Here is a 25009-nt window from a genome sequence, read left to right on the forward strand (position 1 = left end):
TAATACTTGTATTTTAATGCAAAGTAAATAGAATAACTTGATTTAAAAAAAGTCAGAATTGTTTAAAATTGTTTCCAAAATTATTAAAAATACTATTTCTATTTTAAGTGGGTTTGGAACCAGCACCTCTTTCTGTATCTGAAGAACGACAGCTTGCAATTCTGACAGAGCTACCTTTTGTTGTTCCTTTTGAAGAAAGAGTAAAGGTACCTAATTTCTAAATTAATGTTTAGTTTTGGTTTTTGAGATTGTTTCCTTTTGTTTTTCAATAAGCTTAAAAGAGCGTGTGGCTAACTAGAAACTGGCTTGTTTCTCTGCAGAAGTATCTGATGTACCATACTTGTTCATGTGGCAACTGAATATATGAAGTCAGACTACTTTCTTTTTTTTGCAATGATTCTGTTGTTCTTTATAGTAAATGTATTAAAATTAGGAACACAGATTCCAAGATATGAGAGCAATGATGTATTAGTTCCTGGTTGGTCTACATGATTGCACCCTCTTGTGGCAAGCAGTGTGCTAGCTTGTGTGTCTACTGCAAGCTGATTGCAGGGGCAGCACTGGAGGCTGGTGCAGTGGGTGAATTTGCTCAGAACAAGTTGATAGATGTCCATTTTAACAAAACAGTACCTAGAGATTGATTGATTTATTTATTTTTTTATTCAATGTCCGAGTAGCTGAATGTAAAGAATGATGTGGTTTAAAACCTGCAAGGTTATTGTACTGTTTGAGTCATTTTTGTGTGCTTTCTAGATTTTGAATGTATAATTGCTACTTCTATCAGCTATTTCAGTTTGCAGCATATATATTTTTTTAAGCTATAATTGTTATAGGGCTTTTTGAACGACTTTTCTTGTCAAAAGAACCAATTACTTAAAAAGAAAATAATAATAATAAATTACTCAGTGAACTGTCTTGGAAACATCTAATTACAAGTCACCATCAAGAGAATGAAGAACAGTTCCATAGGGAAAGTAAATCAGTATTTGTCAAAAAGGCAATGGCAGATTTAGTGGAAGAGGACTTGTTTTTTTCAGGCTTCTGTGAAACACTTGTTCCCACAAAAAATCTTAATACCATGTGGCAGGACTGACCTGGGATTACAGCGAAACAATTGGAAGTGACGTCAAGCAGGAATCTGTGTTAATATTCTGTCACTGTCTACAACCTCTAGGCTCATAAAGCTTTAAGTTGTACGTATTTTAAGTTTCTGGAATTCATAAAACCTGTTTTCTGTTATCACAAAAACTGAAACTTAGCTTCTCGTTTTGGAGTATGGCATCTTTTCAGTCATTAAAAATTGTTTGGAAGTTTGTGAGAAGGATAAAGCTCCAGATTGCACACTTATCTTACTCAAAGACAAGATCCTCTTAAACTGCTTTTCAGACCAAGTATGGCCCTTTTGGTGTAGCAGTAGAAGACAACATGCTCATGGAGTCTCCTACCACTCCTTTTACTGCAGGTAGTTTTGTAGGAAATAGCATTATTGCTATTATTTTTTTCCCCCCCTCTCAGCTGTCATCCATTGTAACAGGCCTGGTGTTAAGGTCATGTTTGCTCCGTATATCTTCTCATTTTCTAACTTCTTTGAATTTCCAAATGTTAGATACTCTTATAAGCAATTACTCAGTCCAGTTTCATAGTGAGCTGTTCAGCTTGCTGATCCCAGGATCTGTTACCCATTTGGCCTTAAAGCACATTGGTATGCAGCTGTCAGTTCAATGTTCATCACTAACTACAAGTAAATAAAATTTGTATGAAGAACCTTGATCCTTATGGGAAGCAGTAACTTGAATTTTATTGAGTATTACACCACTTACTGAAGCTTCACCTAGTGTATGGCCTCATAGACTTTTGCTCTTCATAACCCTTTGGTACATTGTTCAGACAACTTCAGTCTGCCTCACTGTCCATTTCCCTTAGCCCATGCTATTGTCAGCTTGCCAATGCTTCAGGTACACATTTCCATCTGTTGTTATTAAGTCACAACAAATACTTCAGTTACGCATTGGCATTCTTGATTTTTAGGAATTGCATTTGCATGAACATTGGATCATTTAGGAGTCCAGACTGTACCAAAACAATTTTTTTTAGTGATAATCACCCTCAAATCACTCATTGCATCTAGTATTGTGTATTAGTATTAACAGATCGTATACAGCATATTCTTATGCCCTGTCTATAAAATGGAAGTGCTCATGGTTGTGCGTCTTGGTGATGTTCAACTATAGGAAAATTCAGATCAGAGGGGACTTCTTGAGGTACTCTAGTTCCCTTCCCCCCTCACTCAGGAGTACATTCAAAGTTAGATCATGACACTAAGAATCAATTGTCCTGATTTCACAGACTGTCTGTATGATCTTTTCTGATGCTTAACCATGCTCTTCCTGATTTTTTCTTTTTTCTTTATGTCTGTTCAGTGTTTCTCTTCCTCACCTTATGGCTTTTTTTTCTTGGCTTTTTGCTGTTCACTGTAGGGAAGTCTGGCTTTGTCTACAGTGATTCTTCTACCAGGACAGTCATCTTTGCTAACTTATAGCATCCATATAAGAAGTAAATTTTAGATCTCATTCTAGTGTTGTCTGCTGTTGTCAGATTTTCCTCTTTCATGATGTGTGTATGTGATTGTGTGTAAACATCTGTGCAAAAACCAAAAATTCTTAGTTATGAAAGCAGTCTGATATTATTGGGAGATTACATCTCTTAGAAAATATACTGAAGTATTCATTCAATATGGGGAAATATGCAAGAGAGGACATCAGTAAACAGATACTCCTTGTACTGGGGATGTTTCGAACATTATGCATGCATTAGGCAGAAAGGCCATGCTGCAACTTGGCATAGAAACAGTTAGAATTACTATTCAGAGGAATTCTTAACAGGTTCCTCTTGCAGTGACTTGCACAGGGGCAATGTGAAGTTAAATCTATGCTTCAGCTGGCATTATTTTTTTTTATTTTAGTTGGTATGACGTTCAGGCAATGCTATCCACTATATCAGTGTGAATTACTTGCTCACTGCTTCCAAGAGGAGTACTGACACCTCATGTCTTGATACTAGAAATGTTCCTAAGCATTATGAAAACAAAAATAATTGTTTACTAGTACTGAGGATTGACTCTGCGTTCAAAATACTCATGACTTTTTTCCTTTGTCTTTGAATACTTTGCATTTCAGAACTCTGAAAGTTAGGGAGAGGAAGCTGGAATGACTGACACAAAGTCTGTAGATGTGCCTCTTTATGTAGAAAGAATTGAGGATGATATCTTAGCACAAGAAAGTTTTTGCATGTCTGTCCCCTCTTCTTCCCTCCCCTGGGACGTGGCTCTGTATTTCTGGAGCTTGATGACAGAGAGGACAAATCACTTGAAAGTGAGTGCCCAAAGCAGCTTAAAGGACAGTAATAGTAGTGAAAAGCCATCTTTCATTGGATGTTTAGATCTGTACAGTAACTTGATTTTTTTTTTCATTCATTTTAACAGATTTTTCAAAGATTAATCTATGCTGATAAACAAGAAGTTCAAGGAGATGGGCCGTTTTTGGATGGAATTAATGTCACCATTAGGAGAAATTATATTTATGAAGATGCTTATGATAAACTTTCTCCTGAAAATGGTAGGTTTACAATGAAGTTATCATCAAATGCTAACGCATTTAGTCCATCTCATCAGGTATTTACATGTTTGCTTACTTGAGGAAAACAGTAATGAGCTACTAGATCTTTTGCAGTGGTTGTGACTAAAAATGGCTGTCCTGTTCTTCTAGCCAGCAGAATTTTTGTGCAGGAGAGCGTTTCACCTGAATGAAGAACTAATTTTTAAAAACAGTTCAGTTTGTGAAAGGACTGGGCAGTTGCTAGTAGATCTAGAGGTATTCACTAAGCTTGATGCTTGGTGGATCAGGAGAAATTCTGATGCTGAACATTCTTTCGTGGATATCAACTGTCCATCCATAGTGTGTGCATTGGTAGCTCATGAAATGAAGCGGTAGAAGGTTTTATTATTACTCGTTTGTTATTGGTTGGTTTGATGGTGAGAGGTAAGTGTAGTCGATGCAAAGTTTATTATAAAGGCTGTTTTTATACACTGGAAGCCTTCAGTGAGTCGAGCAAAAGGGCTTACCTTCTCAGGTATGCACGCACAGTTCAAGGACTAAATGTTACTTGTTCTGGGACTTGTATTAGAAAAGTCAGAGAATCTCCATTCAAGTAGGAGGAAAAAGCCCATTTCAGCCACTTCTGTCTTTCTGCCACCTCCCCACCTCAAATAACTGTTCATATTTCCAACAGAGAAATGGCAGGTGGCAGCTGAAGTTTAAGATTAGATTTTTGCAAGAAAACTGAGTTGAGCTAACATCTTGATGGTGCCTTGTGAGCAGCAGCTCCTCAGCTTGGGTATCTGACTTGTCTGTGGTGCTGACCTTGCTCTTTTCCAGGAGTAAGCAGTTATCTATCAGAGCATGCAGGAAAGTAATCCAAAGAAAGGGATGAATGCTGAATCAATGAGCTGAAATGGATCACATCAGGGTTGAGAAGAGTGGACCGATGGAAGGGAGGAACAATGGTGGTGGATAAAAGGAGAGTGGGAGCACTTCCTTTGGTAACAGGCTGAGAAGTAGTTTTAGTTATTTCTTGTTCCTTCATTCTTTTGTATGAGAAAGGCAGGGAAGGATTGTGGATGATGGATGTCACCCATGCTCCTTGTAGAGTTTCTCTGTGTTGCAAGCAGATGTGTACAGTACAGTATTTGTCAATCAACAAATAAATTAAAAATGCTCTCTTGTAAGGTTATTTCTAGGATGTGGCAACATCACAAACAAACAGAATACATCAAACTTGACCACACCTTGCTCAATGGAATTACATGCCATAGCATGGAATCCAAAGTAGCAAAAGTGTTAAGTTTGATTTCAAAGAATATTAATTAAGGTGTTGTGTAACAGTCGATCCCTCTAAGGGAGCGCAGCGCTGACTGATGGTTCCTTCAGACAAGACAGAGTAGAACCTTTCATTCACAATGCTTTATATAAATAGAATTTTCAAATAATAATTGGGGCTTATGAAAATACTTGGGAGAATTTTTCTTCCCCTACCAGTGACTTTCTCATTAATCTTTTGAGCTCTCTTACAGCAAGATGCCTTGTGCAGATTGAGTCAAGCATTGAATATCCTGAAATTCAAGCCAATAATAGATTTTTGCAACAGTACTGCTTACTAGTGTCTTTTTTTTAATATACAAATAGCACAGATAGAAACATACACATTAGTTGCAAGCAAAATTCAAGTAGATAGTTACATTTGAGTCTCTTTCTCCTTTCTCTGCAGAACCTGACCTAAAAAAGCGCATTCGTGTTCACTTGCTTAATGCACATGGTCTTGATGAAGCTGGTATTGATGGTGGTGGAATTTTCAGAGAATTTTTGAATGAACTACTGAAATCAGGATTTAACCCTAACCAGGGATTTTTTAAGACCACCAATGAGGGACTTCTTTATCCCAATCCTGCTGCACAGATGCTTGTTGGAGACTCTTATGCCCGACATTACTACTTTCTTGGAAGAATGCTTGGAAAGGTAAAAACAGTGCTATGTAATTGTAAAGCTATCAGAGTACTGAAATTATTCAGTAAATGTTTCTGGATGGAGTAGATGGGAGACATTTTCCTTAAGAGTAGAAAGATCCTCATAACTCTCAAATGTTGGGTCCAAGCATTATTTCCACATCTTACTGAACTTTCTCATTCATTTCACTAAGTTACATCAAAAGTGCAGGAATTGACATACCCTAACTAGCAGCAGAACAAAATGTGCACATCTATCTCTGTATTTATCTTCTTTTTTTTAATGTTAATTTGCTTGAAGTCTATAGGACTACTATGTTTGTGATGATTTTTAGCATGGGACGTTCTAAAATTTGATTCCAGTTTAGAATTTCATCGCTGGGGATCTCTAAGATTATTTACAGAATTTGCTATGAGCATTTACAATATTTATGAGGAATTTTAAAACAGTGTCACTAATTCTGCTTGGGTTCTTTTTTATGTGTGTTTTGTATCTTTTTAAAGCTGTAGTGCTTGCTGTTTTGCAGTCGTAGACTTTCAATGACTGATAAACCCCTGCAGGGCTAGATTATTTTTAAACTTTTTTAAAAGAAACCATTACATTCATTTTTCATCTGTGATCATATTTCATATTGAGAATATTTATAAGTCCTTGAAATTATTCTTTAAAGCTAATAATTGTGAAAGAAAGTTTAGAATACCGGTTCTATTTCAGAAAAAAAAAAAAGTATTGATTGCTGTATTGCTACTCCTGTATCTAAAATGGAACGTATTAAAAATGAAGTCTCATTTAGCTGCATGAAGTATTTTGGAGCTTAAAGTCCTGCAGTGAGGTTTCACGTATGGTTGGCATCCTTATTTTAATCCAGCTGTAAGCTTAAGAGTATGTTGACAAATGTGTGTTGCTGAAATAGATTGTGGTTCTTTGTAGTTCATAGAATCATGGAATGACTTAGATTGGAAGAAATTGTAGTCTGGCCCTATGGACTTATACATGTAGTTGCAAGAGGAATCTTTTCAATAAAATGATTGTAACTTTGAATCTTTAATTTTGTCTGACAAAAGAGCACGTTGTTTTCTATAATTGAATTTTAAATGTTAGCGCAGACAGATGTTGTAGGGGCTATTTTATCTCCTGTAGAATTGCTGCAAGTACAGTTTTTTGTCGTTTTAAAATAGAAGGTCTATTATTTAACTTTTTGAAGGCATAAATTGTTTTTGTATTTGCAGAATGTTTGCATAAGGTATGAACTGACAGCATCATTTAATAATTACCCATACCCAGGTGCACGGACACCTTTTTTAGTCATGTATTTAGAGACCTGATGAATTCAACAGAAAGATAAGGCACGGCTGTACAGTTCAAAACCTGCCAGTACTGTGGTCTCAGTTAAGTCATTGAACACCCACTCACCCGTTTTCAGAAATGTGTCCATTTTGTGCTTTGCACAGGGTTATTTGAGAGCAATAGTAGGTTATTAAAAGCCTCTTTGCAAACATAGCAGATATATTGCAAAGGAAGCAATCAGGCATCCACAGCAATTTCTTATTTGTGGAAACTGGTATGTAAAGAACACTGCCACCGAAAACTCTCACTTAACAAGTTTCAACACTACCAGAGAACAAATGCATTAAAATATAATAATTTATCGAAATTCTCTGTCTCTTGGTAACCACCACAGCTTTCAGTACCGTAGGCTTGCACCTAATTCACTTTTTATTCTGATCAGGAAGTTGTTTAACAGCTTGGCATCGTCTGTTTTACTTGATCAGTTAAGAAATAGAAACATCAGAAGATTTAGAACTTGTCTTTAAAAACTGTGCATATAAAAATTGTGCATTTAAAAATTATTGTAACCCTTGAATGAATTACTAATTGTCTAGATTGTACTTTTGCAGTTAGGGAAGAAATTCAAGTCCATCCCGCACAAACTGCGTGGCTGTCCAAGCAGCTTTTACTGATGGCTCGATGAGCAAAAGGTCTTGTAAAAAAAAAAAATAATAATAATAATAATACCATGTGATCATGTAATCACTTATGTTGTGTGAAACCATTCTTAAAAAAAAAAAAAAAAAGAAAAACAACAAAAAAAAACCAACCGATATAGAAACGAGTTTGCTTAACCAGCAGCTACTCAAACACTTCCAAAGTTTACGTTTCTCAACTTTCAATGACTTTGCTCTGCAATGCAAATATTATTTTAACATTAGAGCTTTTTAAGCAGTTTCATCTCCTTCTCCTGAAAGCAGAAGCTAAGCTTACCACAAGCACCTTGTGTAGTGGTATCGTACCACCGGAGGGCTTTGCAGCTGGAACCTTTTCATTTCCCCTGCTGGAAGAACAGAAGTGGCTTCCTGAACCCTGAGAGCTGACGGTGTCGTGTGCTGTCAGGGACATTCAGACAGAGGTGTCCTATCCCCAAATCCTTCTTTGTCCTTTCTGAAAAGTAAAGATTTGACCCATGTGGACTTCCACAGTTGAGGATGGGATGCTGCAATCCTTTTGCTCTCACAGTAGGACAGTGAGCAAGCACCCAGTTTGGTTAGCTTTCTTTCTGCAAGCAGTAATATTGTATCAGTGCTGAAAATCTTTCCATGTGCAGACTTTCCTGTTGCAGCTTTGGCAGCGTAGCAGACTTGATTCTCTAGAATTGACAAAAGTTGTGTTGGTAGGAAGCCAAATCTTGGAGCGGCAGAACCGGAGAAGGGGAATTTGGGAACAGCATCTGAGAATCTGAAGTGAGGGTTTTCTCTTGACTGGTTTTTGAATATCTGCTGCAAACACAGAAAGTCGGAAACGTTGTTAACCACTTCAACAGAAGCAAGGGTCAGGAAAACAGTGTCAGCTGCAGAATTTAAATCTGAATTTCGTTGTGTTCAGGCCTAAGCTGAATCTTGTATACCTACTATATTGTCTTTCTCCATTTCCTGCTTAGATTTTGCATTTATTCGGTGTCATTAATTTGATAAGAAGAGGACATTCATAGAATCATGGAATCACCAAGGTTGGAAAGGACCCACAGGATCACCCAGTCCAACCATCCACCGATCACCAGTAGTTCTCACTAAACCATGTCCCTCAACACAGTGTCCAAAAGAATAGAATGACAGAACCGTAGGGGTTGGACAGGACTTCTGGAGCTCATCTAGTCCAACCCCCTGCTAAAGCAGTTCCATACAGTAGATTCCACAGGAGAGCATCTAGGCAGGTTTTGAGTATCTCCAGAAAACGAGACTCCACTGCTCTGAGCAGCCTGTACCAATGCCTTGAGAAGATTTTTCTCATGTTGAGATACTGTTTTCCAGTTTGTACCCACTGCCCCTTGTCCTGTCACTGGGCACCACTGACTGCCTGGATCCATCCACTTGGCTCCCATTCTTTGCATTTAGAATTAGTTTACATCAAGTATAGATAATTCTTATGGTAATTTAGTTATGTTTGATGATAGATTAGCATTAATTTAATTATATGGCAGGGAACCCACGGAAAGAATTATCTTCTTTTTATAGTTTCCTTCCTTTTGGACATAAATTTACTGGTTTCTGTATACAAGGCTCTGCAATGGATGCCTTTGCACCTCTAAGAGACTGATACAGAAGCTGGAGATATTAGTCTAAATGCACTCAACAACTTCAGTTATACTGAATTCAGTAATCTCCATTCTCTTTCCTTATTCTAGCACACTGAAGAGAGCAAGCAAGTTGTGCATTCATTTTGCTGAAGAATGTAAGAACTGCCTTTGAAATACAGTATTAGATCTCTTATCCTAAGCAGTACAACAGTCTGTAGAAGACATTGGATTTCTGAAAATGTTCAGATTTGTTGTGTCAGAACTTAGTTTCATCTTAGATCTTTGGGAAGGCAGTATAAAGAACTAAGTATAGTAGTAGATTGTTACTGCTTTAATGGTGGAACTTAAACGTGGAATTGTTAATCATACTCAGATTATTTTTCTGTATCTTAAAGAGTATGCCATGTAGTTACAGTTTATAGCTTTGCATGGAGCTGTGGCAGGTGAGTTCATTTGTTGTGCAAAATATAATTCCTGGCTAGAAGGTGCAATTTGCAGATTACCAATGTCTTGATTTTGCAGAAAAACTAAAGTAGTTCTTAATTATACTGGGACCTTGTCTAAAATAGTTTGAATCAATGGGAACTTTTCACAGCTGTATCTACATAGGATCCTAAGATCTTAAATCTGCAATTAAAGAGTTGCAAACTGAAAGCAAATGTTTCTGTATACCTTTTTTGAACCATGTATGGAAAAAAAGCAAGAAAACTCAACAATTAGAGGAACTGGATGTTGTGTAATTTCAGTATTTGGTAGGATGGTGCGTAAAACACAGTACTTACTACACTTCTTCTGTTTCTCTCATGGCTGAAGATTTTTTTTTCTTCTTTGGGTTTTATTTTTTTTTATTTTTTTTTTCTTCAGTTTTTAGGCCAACCCTTCCTTTTGCTTGTTGTCCTTTTTAATTAAAATCCTTTTTGATTTGTAAGAGAGTGAAATTGATAATTTGTGGAAGTTATTTCCTTATTGTGAATGTAGATGTAAGCTATTCTGAATCTGTTTTCTGACATGGTTATTCAGCCTGGCAGTCCCTTTGTGTACTGGTTCATTTAACATAACCAATTATCTTTTGATTACAAATAGCTGTGTTAGTACTAACCTTGTAAATATATGTGTAGCGCTAAAAGACTACCAAAATGTGGTATTTTAACTCTAAATCTTCAGGAAGGAAAAGTGTGTATTGATTGATCGTGATATTTATTGGGTCATAATGTATTTAAATTTTCTTTAATGCATATGTTAGTGATTGTTTACCGTGATAAAGTGCATAGAGGTCTCTGCAAGGAGTTCTGCATGGAAAGAATTACCTCATGTCACTGGTCACTCCTCAATTAAAAGTTCCATTAGCAGATGATTCCTGCTTCTGGTTTGTGTACTGATTGCATTTTATTGCCTCTAAATCAGGTTCCTAGACAGGGAATAAATAAACAGTTAGAGTGTGTGGTAATGGTATCCTGATCTTTTTTCATGGTTGGAAACACCTACATCCATTTAAATCAATTAAGTTGGGAATATTTACTGAAATTCTTTATTGGATTTGAACTCTTTTTGAAAGTGACTATTTTCACTGCTATTATAATACAGATTTATCTTAGAAGCCCATCCAGAGGTTAGTAGCGAGCGTTCCAATTGTTCTGAAGATTGAAACTTAAATAAGGAGATGTCTACCTTTTATCTTCTGCTCTTATTAAATTATGTTTAAATTTGAGTCAAGAAAATCTATTAAGCATTTACAGGAACTTCGGTAGGTAATGATTAACTCTCAGTTATCTGGTACCTATAACCCTTCTCTATACCAAATGATACTGATTGCAGTTTATGTTGTATATGCGGCCTAAGTTTCAGAGGTAACTGTTCCTCTAAAAATAGTCTGAAAGTACCTAGTTGCTGAATGATGGTTTTCTGCTACTACCAAAATTTCTGTAACGCTCCATTTTAGTAATAAAATTTCATGTAATAAAATTGTGTTCTAAATTCTTAGAATAAAATTACTTGAGTGACGTGACACTTTTAAATTGAAAATGAACTCAAGGTTGTTAAAACTGTTACGCTCCAACAGTGCCTGGAAATGCATCCTTGCTTTTAAATGGTGATTGTTCATGAGTCAGTGGTGAGTTCACTTCATGCTCAGCAAATTCCTGTAATCAGTTTTGGGTCTGTACACTGAGCAGAGCAAAGCTGGCAGGCAAGCCTCTCTTGTAACCCAAGATGTTCCGAGTTGCTGTGGACGTGTGCTTGTTGACTTTCAAATTCCCAGTGAGTGGGAGATCAAAAGTAACATGAGTTGCACATGGCTTGAGTTGTTTCTGAAAATAATATTTTAGAAACTGGGGATACTGAGACTGCTGCAGGAGGTGTGAACAGAGCTCTCTCATAGGCATTTTGCTGTAGGAATGTGAACTCCTTTTTAAAAGTATTTGAATAATAAGCGTGCTGTGTATTTTTGTAGTCATATAGAGAAGTTACTGTACTGCATTATCCATTACTAATGTGATAGAAATCATTCTGTTGTGGAGCTCAGAGAACTGAGAAAGTGACTTAAAGCTACCAAACGGTAGACATACTGCATTGTGGCATGCATTTAATATAAGTAATTTTATTTTCCTGTTTTGCCATATCAGTTTGATTTTGCCAGCTTTAAAGGATATTATTGAGTCTATCTTGAAGAAATTATTTTACCTTAAAATTACTAAACAGTAACCTTAAAAGTGCTTCAAAAATGTGGGCATATGTCAATTTTAACGGATCTTGTATTTTTAATTTTATCTTTATCATTGGGGTAGAAAAGCGTTTGCTTGGCCACAAAGCATTTTTGACTATGATGAAATATATATAGAATATAAATAATGCAGTAGAAGGAAGTTGTAATGGTTTTGCCATTCTTCTACCATTTTAATTAATGGTTCTGTACAGCTTTGAAGATCTATTGCACTCTGTAAGTGCTAAGTATTATTTAATAGTAACTGTTTAAAATGACTGAAATACAAGGGGTTGAGGTCTCGAGGGCTGATTAGGGAAGTAACTGAATTGAAGCCCCATCATTTACTGCTTCAGCCCATAAGCCCTGCATCTTTCTGGGGGTGTGACTGTAGCATTATTTAGGTTTTAGTATGCAGTTCTGGGCTGTGAAAGATTAATGTAGGGTAGGAAGAGTGATTAATTAGTTTTACCAAGAAAGAGTGTAGTTGAAATAATGAAAGAGAAAATTAATTGTAGACCTGAAAGTGTAAGTAAAAGCAGTAAAGCTGCTTCACAATCAGGAACGTTTAGTTGGCTCACCTGTGAAGCAACTGGAGCTTCATTCAGCATGTTGTGCTGTCCTGTGCCCTCTCCTGTGTGATGCTGATGTGTCTGTGTGTTTGTAGGAAGTGATTTGACTGCTCCAAGCTTTGTCCAGTTTTAAAACAAGCTGGTAGGTATACCTGAACAGGTACCTTGTGGGACCTATAGTGCTTGGATAGAGTTCTGGTAGATGCCACAGTCCCACTCAGATCTAGTTCTTGTTATGTTGAAAGCAAGGAAGAAGAGCCCTCCTAGCCCTGAGAACTGCATGCTGCATATTTCTGCCTGCCTTACTGGATGCTGCCTGTGGCTGAGATGCTTTAGAGCTGCTGACGTGCCTATGTTCTGAAAGTTGTTTGCCTGAGCTGTTCCCTGTTCCTGATATCACAGATAATTAACAAATGCATTCGGTGAATTTTTAAGTATCTCAATGTAATACCCTCATATTTTTTCAGTTTATACTACCAGATTGTTATCTGTGTTGCTGAAACGAGTAAAGGGTTTTGTAACTAGTAAATATTGCAATCAATTTTAATTGAACCAGACTGTGTACTAATACTTTAGTGTAGCTGTAACCAGCTAATGTTGTTAAAAAGAGAAACTTCAGTCTTCAGACTGCATGCTTTGTGTGTGAAGTCAGCTTAATGACCACAGTAGGCTTTTTTATTTTGCTATTGGTTTTTTTTTTTTAATCATCTCATGTGTTCTACAAACATTCATGCAGGAGAAGGAAAATGTCTGAAGTTCCTTTAACGGATAGCTGCTTCTGTAATCTAACCTGGGTGAGTTTGAAATAGTGCTGGGAAATCCAGGTTGGCCCTTTCAGCAAAACACAGCCTTTCAGCCAAAGGGCTGATAGAATTGTTTGAGCTGGAAGGGACCTTAAAAGGCAATCTGGTCCAATTCCCTGCAGTGAGCAGAAATGCCTGCAGCTCCATCAGGTGCTCGCAGCCCCATCCCTGACCTTGAATGTGTCACCTAGGAGCGTTGCATTGCTTGTGCAGCTGCTCCTGATGCAAACATAAAATCTGAGGATGGTTTGGGTTGGCTGGAGCCTTCATCCATCCCCTCAGGTGGTCATGCTTCCCCACCTGTAGATGTTCCTGTTGCAGACAGCCAGTTCAGAGAGCTAGATGGGCAAGAAGCAGCTCAAAACTGGGTAACGGTAGCTCCCAAAGCAGTTTGTTAAGAGATTAAGAAGGAGTGGATCTCTCCCCTTACATCTGTCGTGCTGGCTGCACCTTACAGGATGGAGTTCATGATATTATTTACCAGCTTTTTAGTGACCTTTTTTTCTTCAACTTTATTAGGACAGCTTGACTTTTATACTAATTAAAACATTACTCTTTGTCTTGTTTCCAAAAATAATTTGCTTCTAACTTTGCAATTACTTAGCTAAAAGGAGTGGTAGTAATTAAAGTTATTTTCAAGTTGCAAAATTCAGTTTATTTAAAAATGCTTTATATAGTTTTTAGATGAAGTTATAAATGTTCACTTTGGAATTACCTGAAGATTAATAGCGATGCATTTCAAAAGCATTATTTTTTTATTGATTCTTAATGTAGTAAATTACTGAAGTTATTTGGCAGCAAACAGAAATAGCCAGTGATGTTGTTCACATTTATTTTCCTGATAGCGTCACGATTTGCATTAATTGCATTGCAGCTGCACTCACTTATATTAAAAAGCTTCTAGTATAATTAATCCTTTTTATTTCAAATCATTTTGGCACAATTTCTAGCAATAAACACTCATAAAAGACAGACACTTGAAAAATAACATACAAGTTTCTTCAATATACCTATTGCTGCTTTTTTCCTGACGCGGAATTATTGATAGGCTTCTAGGATCAAGTGTTGCGAGTGCTGAGACTTCAGACCAGTTTGAAAAATGCTAAGTGGATTATTTTGCATAAAAAATAGACAGGTTTTGAATTTGTGTAATTAACCTGTGTTTAGAAAATACCTTGATTTATGTCTACATTTGTATTTCAGTTGCATACATTATGGAAATTTAATTTATAATCCATTTAGCTGATGTGATCATAGTTTTTAGTGCTATCATTTATTAGTCCTTGTATATTAAATGCTCTAAAGGCTTAAACCTGCCTTGTGTAAAAAATTGCACCTCTGCATTTACATTTTATGAGTCATAGATGGAATCCCATTTTAAATCTGGGTAGCTCTGATATATTTAAAGAATTACAATAGCTTTATTGTTACTAATGCAGGAACAGCAAACACTGACCTTATACATTGCAAATTAATGATTTATCCTTCTAGTTTGCTTTTAAAGTCAACTATACAAATGAGGATTTTGACTTTACACCTTGAATAAATCATATAGCTCTAAATATAATGCACCCTTTGGCTTTGAACTCGTTATTATCAATTCTTTCTGCAAGGTCTAACTCACCTCATAGAATTGTTCTTTCAAAAGTTTAAGGAATTGAGGGTTGTGTTTTTTTGTTTTTTTTTTTAAGTCTTTGGAATATCATTTAGTGATCACAGCTTCATTTATTCTTTCTTTTCCTTTATGTTCATTGTGCTGTCCGGATTTATGTGTTTGCTAAGCTTGCAGCAGGCTATAGAGGAATTAGGTAATGCCAAAACATAGCTTCTGGAGAGAGCAAACAGTGGTGCTGTGTTGATGATGCCTTTCCTGATCAGCCTGGCTGTGATAGTAATGATAGTATAAAAATATGAGGTGTAGTGTGGCAAAGAAGTTGGACAATAGGAAAGAACATAAATAGGCAATGTATTTCAGAGTTTCTTTTTTTTTTTTTTTGAAAGGGAAGGTCTTCAATGTTTATCTTACTTCTGTAAGCTTTCTCTAAATGTTGTCATGCTTGCTTTTCCTAGCTGTAAAGTTTCCATCTCCCTCTTTTTAAAGAGTTTCCCTAAATGTCTTTTTTTTTTTTCCAGTCAACAAGAAGTTGTTTATGATTATGTGAAAAATATGCAAAGTTGTTTGCTGTACAGTGAGCTGTAATATATTTGTGTGCATTCAGTCAACTGTTTCTGTGATCTTGTCCATTTTCAGTAATCCTTGAGGAAGTTTTACCTTTACATTAAAAATATACATTTTCTCTTTGATGAATACTGCAAGTTCAGCGCAGACTCATTTCTGATTCAGTAGTCATTTGGCAGTGTAACAGTGCCAGGGGTAGGAAGAATGGGACATACAGTACAGGTGTGACAAGTTCTCCACTTAAGCATAAACAGGAGTAAACAGGAGCACCGTCATTCATCCAGATATGCAGCAATGAATCTGTGTAAGCTTTTTTTTTTTTTTTGAAGCATAGCTTTTCTTGCAAAAAAATCTATACAATTTATGCTCTTCCTGTTTGCTATAATACTTTGTACACAAAGATCAATGGTAAATAAGTGATGACCTTGCGTTTTAAGTCATCACGTCATTAATTTGTAAAATCTTGGAGCTTTTCATTTCATAAAGATGTTCAAATTTCAAAACTAAGTTGAAACTTTTAAAATTAATGCAGTATCTGTATTATTGCCATACTAGAAGATCCTATTCAGGCACCAAATTATTGAGCTGGCAGACAACAGCATTTGTAATTCTTGCATGTATCACATGAAATGTAACGTGCTTTTAATTGCTTTGCTTTTCAGGCTCTTTATGAAAATATGCTGGTGGAGCTGCCCTTTGCTAGTTTTTTCCTCTCCAAATTACTGGGGACAAGTGCCGATGTTGACATTCATCATTTAGCTTCATTGGATCCAGAAATGTACAAAAACTTGCTTTTTCTCAAAAGCTATGAAGGAGATGTAGAAGAACTCGGACTAAACTTCACTGTAGTAAACAATGACCTCGGAGAAGCACAGGTAAAGAGTGGCTTTGGGTTGTTTGTTTTTTTTTCTCTTTAATGTATGGCTGATGGAATATGATTATCTCTACTAATTTATTTTTGTTTTGAAAGTGATAAGGAATAGCTGCTACAGATGCTGTCTGTTGTGAGGCATCTCTAGGATTCTGACTCAGTGTTTGAAGTAGTAAATAACTAACTTTGTACTTTGGAACTGTACTTTTGATGATGATAGAAGGGTCTGGGAGTTTAAATAATAAATGATAGCGATGATTTTCTAACAGATGTGGAAAGTTCTATTGTCTGACATAACTTCTTGAATGAAATAGTGTTTCCTTGATTCCACTTCAGACATTTGCAGAAGTTAGATGATAAGTAGACTATAGAAGAACTGTTCGGTTTTGGAATTGGAGTTAGAAACTGGTGCTTTTAAATAAGTGATCTCTTGTGAGATAAGGGTTGTTTCAGCCGACCAGTACTCAGAGGAGAGGGCCTGAGATAAAACCTTAATTTTTAGAGAAAAACACTTTCATTTTTCTGGGGGACTGAGCCACCAGTGAGTCAGAGGAGTGGGATTCACTGCTTCTGAAAGTGATTATTTAGGTCCATAAGTTTGAGTTTGTAGTGCAGTTGTACTGTGCAACTTGACCATGGCTTATTTACTCTGTTGTGAAGGCTAATGATCACTTGTGCTCATAGTAGAAAGCAAACGTCAGCAGTGCTTGAAAAGGACGCTGACGTGTGGTAACACAGTTAATCTCCTTTGTCATGTTCCCTCTTGGACTATTGAGAATTTAAAATTGTGTGCTTGTGGCCTGCTTTCAATGCTCTTTAATAAATATTTGGGTCAAATAGTTGACCTGACATCATAATGATGTGCAGCAGCATCCTGATTCAGGCCTTATTTCTTGTGGAAGAAATAAAAATTCTCAAAGTGAGAATCCACTTCTCTTTGGGTTGCCTGCTGGCTGGGGAAGGCTTGGCCTGGGCATGCTTGCACAGAAGCAGTAGTACCACTGAGATGCAGCACAAAGCTTTGCAGTTGCGATGTCGAGTTCTTTTATTGCTGTTTAAATCATAGCCAGATTGCTGTCCAGGACTCGTCTTAACAGCATCAAGCCTAGACTTGGTCCTTATTTTCCTGTTACCAATTTCCTGTCATTTAGGAAGCTCTTAAACGTGGATTGTATTGCAATTTTAAAATAATAGCCTCAGATTTTGTGTTCCTGGATCATAACAGAGAATGACTGTAAGTGACTGATTATACTGAATTCATTTCTGTGCTATAGGTGTATCTGGTTATTGGGTTGCAAAGCATACAAGATGACAGTTTCTAGTGTAAACTAGGACTTTCTTGTTGGGAGGGGAGGTCTGTTACTGTGTTTATTCTGTGTGACTTCGTTTATGCAATCCAATTTTGCCTCTAATTATAAATTAAAAGTTGCTAGTATCTTCTGCGAAGGTGGTAATTTCCGTACTACGTATGTCCACTACATACATCCTCAAAAACTCAGCCATACCAGCAAGTTAGAACCAAACTCAGCAAGTAGGGTAGAAGGATACTGAAAAGTGATGTAGCTCAGAAATAACACCTATGGAGATCCAGGACAGATGTGATGCCAGCTGCACCTACTGCTACAAAACTTGTAATAAGTGTGTACTTGCCTTCAGTTACTTGGCATAACCTTAAAGGAGAGGTTAAATGTAATAGTGAGCTTTTGAGTAACTAAATGAAACATAGGTTAAACAAAGTACTGTGCTTTATTGCTGTTTATACTTGGAGAGAGAACACTATAACTCCTGAAGTATTAACTGTCTTTTAATGAGACTGTATTTTAGTGTAGTTCAATACAACTAATTGGTTCTTCTCAATATCTTCTGTGTTTTAATGCAACAAGTTGCTTCTTCTATTTCATTATCTTAATAAACCTTGTGGATAAATACTCTGTCTGGTATTTGACTTGTAACCATTGCATACTAATTGATTGTGTCAAGGTAAGGCTAATTCACTTTGGGAAAAGAGCTTAATTTGCACTCCTTATGTTCAATGTACATTATCTCCAGTTTTCATCTAAACAGCCACTTTAGTGACTAATGAATTAGTGCTCAATAAATGCATCATAAATCTATCATTGTAAATAGCCATCCTTGTGACAGTGTCCATCCAGCAATTGTGGCACAAAAACATTATCTGCAATGAAAGACACATTCAGAAGGGGCTCTATTGCCTGTCAGTCGTAGAAGATAGAAATTCTATTATCAGAATATTGATTCCAATCCTGTAATGTGCTTTTAGATCCCATTAAACTATTGTCAAAGTGCATTCACCAGAAGTTGAAAAAGGTACTTAATAATTTGCACATTAGACCTGGTAATTAGGGGAGCTCTGCCATCAACCTTACCTTCCAACACTAGATAGCTTTAATTTTTGATGAAGAACCATCTAATGCAGTGATACCAGCCTAGTTTTCAGCTGCTAGATCAGCTGTATAAAATGGCAGCAAGTAAAAAGTCTCAAAAGAACTATGAGAGCAGTTTCTGTGAAGTCCAGAGTACAGAAATTGATGTCAGGACACGGTTGGCTTTTTAAAGCAGATACAAATGCTGTTTTTGTTACTGGAAATATTTTGACAAGTGAAAGTAGAGTTTTTTGCCTTTACATTTCCAGAATGGGGGAAATCTTCAGTGATGGTGTGAAAGAAAAAAAAAAAAAAAAAAAAGTGATTGGAGGCCAAGAGAAAAGAATATTTTCACCTGTACTAAAAACAGGTTTGTAAGAGTTCTTGACTTTGTTTGAAAGAATGAATGCTTTTTGAAGTTACATAGGTTACTTGTCTTAAGTCCTCAGATACAAAGAAAGGTTCTTCATACTTCAGAATGCCTCGGTGACATGTCCCTTATTCTTTCATAAAGTATTTCATTCCCTAAGTATTCCTTCTTTCACCGTGAGCCTGGGAAGCCAGTCATCACATCTGTGCAAGAGTTACGTTTGTTTGCTATTAGAGTTGCCACTGAAAGCCCCTAAAGGCATTGCAGAGCAGCTTTGTGTGGTAGGGAATTATCAGTGAGCCAGACAATAAATCTCCTGAATTCATTCTGCCTGAATGGTGTTTTCTACTGTTTCTCTTTGTGTGTGTGTGTATGTATTTCTGTTTTATTCTGTGTTCAGAGTACTAGATGTAAGTCAAACGCTTGTCTGAACTGTTCACTTGAAATGCAACCGTACAGAAAGCGTGTATGTATTTATTGTTTTTGCAAACTGTAATGGTCATACTCTAAATAGGAATAGAAATGTAAGCTGAGTGCAGTTTCTAGGAGCATGTATTTGCAGTAACATATAATTGAATTTATAACCTTGAAAGTTTTAAGTGCTAATAAGAAGTATATGCAGCAGTAACTGGAGGTGTCTGCAACCTTGAGTCAGAGGCCAAATGCAGCACTTCTATCCACGTTTCTAAAAAAAAAAATAAAATTAGAAGATAAGTAAACCATCTTTTCTAGCAGATTTTTAAAAATATGATACTTTCCTATCTCAGGTTAACATTTTCTTTATTTTGAAGACATATTCTTGTGAGTTCGGAATAAAATTCAGTGTTGTATGGTTATGTCTGAATTATCTGAACACTTACCTAAATATGTATAATTCTGTTGCTTTTTAAAATGCACTATTTTGATAATGAGCAAAATTAAAGTGGAATATATGCTTTTTAACTTAAATCCACACAATAGAAAATAAGGTGATGGCACAAAGATTTGCATTTTGGGAAGCCTCTCTTCCATCCTGTACCTGTGCGTTACTGCTTTGCACCATCTAGTGGCAGAAATTGGATGGATAAAAATAAAATGCAAGCTGATAAAACTTTAAGACACATTAGCTTGTGTTGTGGTCTTTCTGAATAGGAAATCTGTAACTGGTGTTCTTCACTTTAAAATTGAATAGCAAAATAGCTTTTATTAAAAACTGAATGCATTTTTCCTTTAATCCACTATCAAGATAGCACTATTACAACAAAAGCATATGCTTGGATTTGTCTGTATTCTCCTCTGTCTGTTAATCTGCAAGGAAAGTTGGAACTTTTAGTTCTCCAGCTGCTGGGATGAATCTGAAAAGAACTGCCAATAGTTCCCTTTTGTTACTTTACAGAGAAAGTCAATTCAGGAATCTTTTTACATAAATGATTGTATGGAAGTGGAACGATGACTGTTTGTTATTGTTGGTTTATGTAATCTTAAATTTGATGAGATAGGAGATATAGGTGTGCTTTATGTGGCCAAATTCAATATGCACTTCAGAGAGAGAAATCGTTCTTTTATCATTACTTCATCAAGTACAGGTGGCATTGTAGTTCTGAAATACAAATGGGTCTTGTTGAAGGAAACTCACTCAGAAGGGAGCAGAGCAATTTGTTGGTTGCCAGGACATAACACTGTGAGAGAAACTCACACCCTTGTATTACGACTTCATCCTGTAGGGAGCAGGGCTTAAACACAGGTACTACCTACACGCAGAGGTGATGTGGGATACTGGCGAAGTGTTTTACTGTAGGCTTAACAAAATCGCAGTTGAAGGATTAAGGTGAAAAGGCAGATAGTTTTAGCACCTGTTGCAATTCAGGTTGTTGTGGCTTATTAAGAAAAGTGCTACATTCTCCATCACATCAAGTCTCTACACCAGGATTGCCTCTCTCTTAAAAATGTGCTTAAACTCATCAGTGGATTTGTCAAGTAAAAGACAGGAGTCTCTGAATAGAATTCTGTGGCCTGTGTTATCTACGAGGTCATATTCACCTTAATTTTCTCTTTTGGCCTTTAAAGAAATGAATCAGTACAAGTGTGAATGCTCGGAAGAGCTCGTGTTATTGGGTAGTGTGTTGCAAAAGAAAAACTATTCCTGTGTTTAATTCTCTGTACTTTAAAGAAAGAATTATTATCCCAGACTGAAACGCACTGTCGTAAAAATAAAAATAAATAAATCCCTGTCTCCGAAGGATGGAAAACCAAACATTTTTGTGAAGGGTTTCAAAGGTGAATGTATTGCAGCTTTTCAGTTATTTAATTCTTTTAGTACTCTAACAGTCTGTTTAGATTGGGCTGCTATTTAGCAAAATTATCCTCCTGTAAATATGTAAAAATCATTGGCATTTTGATAATAATTACTGTTTATGTCTAAATGCAATTACAGTATGTTTGTTTTGCTTTGTTTTTCTCCATTACTTTTTTCCATGCTGAGGATCTGTGTGTACATGAAAGATAAAAGCTGTGTTTCTCAGCAGAACCAGAAGTTTTATGGTTGATTTGTTTTTGTGGAAATTACTGAACGTATATAACTTGTCTTTTCAACAGTAGGAATTGCAAATGCTTACCATCCTGTAAATTAGAATCCTAATTTTGACTTAGCAGACACTGCTTTTGCCATAATGTGATGCTGCAGCATTCACTACCACCAACAGTTAACCAGAAAAGCACAACCATCAAGCAGAGCTTTCCTAATTCGGACAGAAGGAAGCTGCCTTGTATGAGCATGGTGCTTAATTCGGGGCACCTACTTTCAGTGAAGCTGATGGTTGGGAATTACATGAAATTAAAGTTTATCAAGATGCTGAAGGCTAGCTGTGTTTACAGGTGGTTGAGCTGAAGCCGGGTGGAAAAGACATTCCTGTGACCAGCGCTAACCGCATCGCATACATCCACCTGGTGGCAGACTATAGGCTGAACAAACAGATCCGACAGCACTGCCTGGCTTTCCGTCAGGGATTGGCCAACGTTGTGAATCTGGAATGGCTGCGAATGTTTGATCAACAGGAAATACAGGTAGTCCTGCTTTATACTGCAGCAAACGTGCTTTAAGTTGTGAATGTTGATTTTTTTTTTTTTGCATCTAATACAATTGTCTGATTTCCTTCACTGTTAGGTTTTGATCTCTGGTGCCCAGGTTCCTATTAGTTTGGATGACCTTAAATCTTTCACAAATTATTCAGGTGAGTATGTTTTATTTCAGGTTAAATAAATAGATAAATAAATAAAAATCTATTACAACTGATAAGGCATAAGACAGTTTGCTTCTTATGCTAGTTTTTTTAAGTAAGGATATAGGATCTGATTTAATCAATGTCGTGAGACAGATGTTCAGTTTATTTTTTGTATGCTTACATTTGAGTAATTATAAATAAGTAGATGTGTAATTTCTTTTCTAAATGAGTGTTAGTCAGAGATTGTGTCTGGTTGCCTGGAATATAAGTCTGCAAATGACTTGGTCATTTATTTTTCAGCCCAAAAAAAGAATTCATACCTTTGCCTTGTGGAAAAAAATGTAAGGTGTCTTCATTCTTCTCCGAATTTACCATAAATATAACTAAAACTGTTAGTTTTCTTAGTAATTAAGAAGCTAAAAGAAAGAGTAGCCATGGATAAGCAATGAATGAGACACTAGACATGCAGTGATCAAAGACATCTTTAAATGACAGGGTTAGCATTGTAAACCTTGTAGTGTTAAGATTTTCTGCAAAGTTTTCAAAATTGTTGGTAGGTTTTCTGAAGAGTTTATTTCTTTCATAAAACTGTTTTAACTATAATTCATTTAAATCTCTTTATAGGTGGCTATGCAGCAGACCATCCTGTAATAAAAACATTCTGGAGAGTTGTAGAAAGGTTCACTGATGAGGAGAAACGCAAACTACTCAAGTTTGTAACAAGCTGCTCTCGACCACCTCTTCTGGGGTTTAAGGTATCATCATCCTGACTTCTTTGCCCGTTTCTCTGAGCATTAGAACTTTCAATACAAGCTTTTCTGTAGATGTGCTGGACAGCACTGGGCAGGAGTTAAGCCAGTTACTTGTTTGGTGCTTGCCATTTGAGTTATCCTATGATTTGTTCACATGGGTTATCTTAGTCTTTTGCTAACATGGCTTTACCAACAAATATATATATACATACACATACTTGTATAAACTTCCACTTTTCTTAAAGTTAATGTACATTAAGATAGAACAGTTCAGTTTGAAGGGACTTTCAGGAATGATCGAGTCCAACAGCTTCTCCTTCCTCATAAGCTGTAGGGAGCAATGAGGTCACCTCTCAACTTTCTTCCCTCCAGACTAGACAAACTAGGCTAGGGAATGTCTTGACATTCATAGCTTACAGCACAGCCTAGCTTTGCATCATTAAAAAAATTTGGAACTCTCACTGCCAGACTCAGAATAACATTTGCTAAGGCTAATTAAAGTTTAATAAGTTTAATAAATGTGATTGTTACAGACAAAAAAAAAAATAAATCATTAAAGCATGGTTGAAAATTGCTAAGTTCAAATCAGGTCACATAATAAATTGATGATACTTTTCAGTTCCAAACTATTGCAGTTTCCTGCTGTGCAGTATTTAATTATGCAAAAAATGGTGCCCTTGGCGTGACATTTCAATTTAGAACTTCATTTTTCCATTCTTAAAGCTAAAATAGAGGAATTCAATTAGCATTTTGAAAGGAACAGTAAAAATGCAGCATTTTAGCCATGAAATACTTTTTTTTAAGGCCTCCATTTGAACAGTAATTTAGCTTAGAATCTCATTGACCTTCTGCCTTTGGAGCTGGGCTGTTTTTTTCAGTTTCTAATAATCAGAAGTGTTCTACACTTCTTAGGCAAGCATTTGAGCAAATGAATACTTTATTGCCAGGAGAAGCAATACTTTAGAGTAACAAATGTCTTTCTCACTATGGTCTTTCTCGGAAAAAGGGAATCCTATTTATTGAAACAAAATTATAATTCTGTTACATACAGAATTATATACAAGGGACAAAAGTATGTTCTTCAGCCCCATGGTTAATCATATCACAATAATAATCAGGATTTGACAAATTCATATCATTACAGTTTCCTGTGATTGCGCACATCTGTTTCACCTCATTAACAGCTGGATGATTTTGCAATCATTCTATGAATAAACAGTATAATTTCTGTAAATAAAGCTAGTTCTTCATTTGAAGAATATATATTACTGCTTGTTCCAGAATTGTAGACTACACTAGCATAAACACTTGTATAATCTTCCACGTGAACAGGTCTACTCAAGTCATTGCTTCTGCTTGCCTTGAAATTAATAAATTTTAGGCTTAGTGAGAGATTAGTTCAGACAGAAATCCCTGTCTGGGATTTCGAGAAAGGCCTGAGTCATGTGTAGTATCAGACAATTGAACTTAACAAAGAAAATGGTCACATATTTTGGTGGAAGAAGTAAAATGAAGGCCTCATCTGCTTGAAGAATTTATTTGATGTAGCTGAAGTATGCCAACAGACTAATGTTCTGGAACATAGAAGGGATATGTTTGATCATGGGTTGTTTGTTTGTTTAGGAGTTTGGTGGGTTTTGTTTGTTTGGATGTCAGAGAAAGGAACTGGTGTGGTAATACAACTTTCTACGTAGTCTGGTCACTCATTCATCCTTTTTCTCCTCAGACATCACTCTGAAATGATAAGTAAATGCTCATGTAATATTTGTTGATAAAATTGGAATACTTTTAAACTCAACCACAAGAGTGTTGTAACTGGCATAGCACATCACTTCATTAGCTAGAGCAAAATTTCATTTGTTTGGATTTTTGTGTGTCCTGGAATGTCTTCTCTGCCTGGAAAGAAAAAAGTGTAATTCTGTCATGGTTTTATATTTTTGGTTTTCAGTATTCCACATCATAACATCATGTAGTGCACTGGGAGTTAAAGTTTTAATGCTCCAACTCCAGGCACCTATCCCTATACATTACAGAAGTCATGGGATCTGGCC

The 25009-nt window shown here is 36.3% G+C and overlaps 1 protein-coding gene across 1 annotated transcript in view; it reads left to right on the forward strand.

The window, feature by feature from the left end:
* Positions 1–25009, forward strand: part of UBE3C (ubiquitin protein ligase E3C) — a 66001-nt gene that overhangs the window by 37230 nt on the left and 3762 nt on the right. The window contains exons 16-22 of the mRNA XM_010712393.2: positions 109–206; positions 3482–3614; positions 5323–5570; positions 16044–16256; positions 21860–22048; positions 22149–22215; positions 22831–22961. Coding sequence (XP_010710695.1) covers positions 109–206; positions 3482–3614; positions 5323–5570; positions 16044–16256; positions 21860–22048; positions 22149–22215; positions 22831–22961 — 1079 coding nt within the window. The remainder of the gene's footprint in view (positions 1–108; positions 207–3481; positions 3615–5322; positions 5571–16043; positions 16257–21859; positions 22049–22148; positions 22216–22830; positions 22962–25009) is intronic.

Source organism: Meleagris gallopavo, chromosome 6, assembly GCF_905368555.1.
Source record: "Meleagris gallopavo chromosome 6, MGAL_WU_HG_1.1, whole genome shotgun sequence".
NCBI lineage: Eukaryota > Metazoa > Chordata > Aves > Galliformes > Phasianidae > Meleagris > Meleagris gallopavo.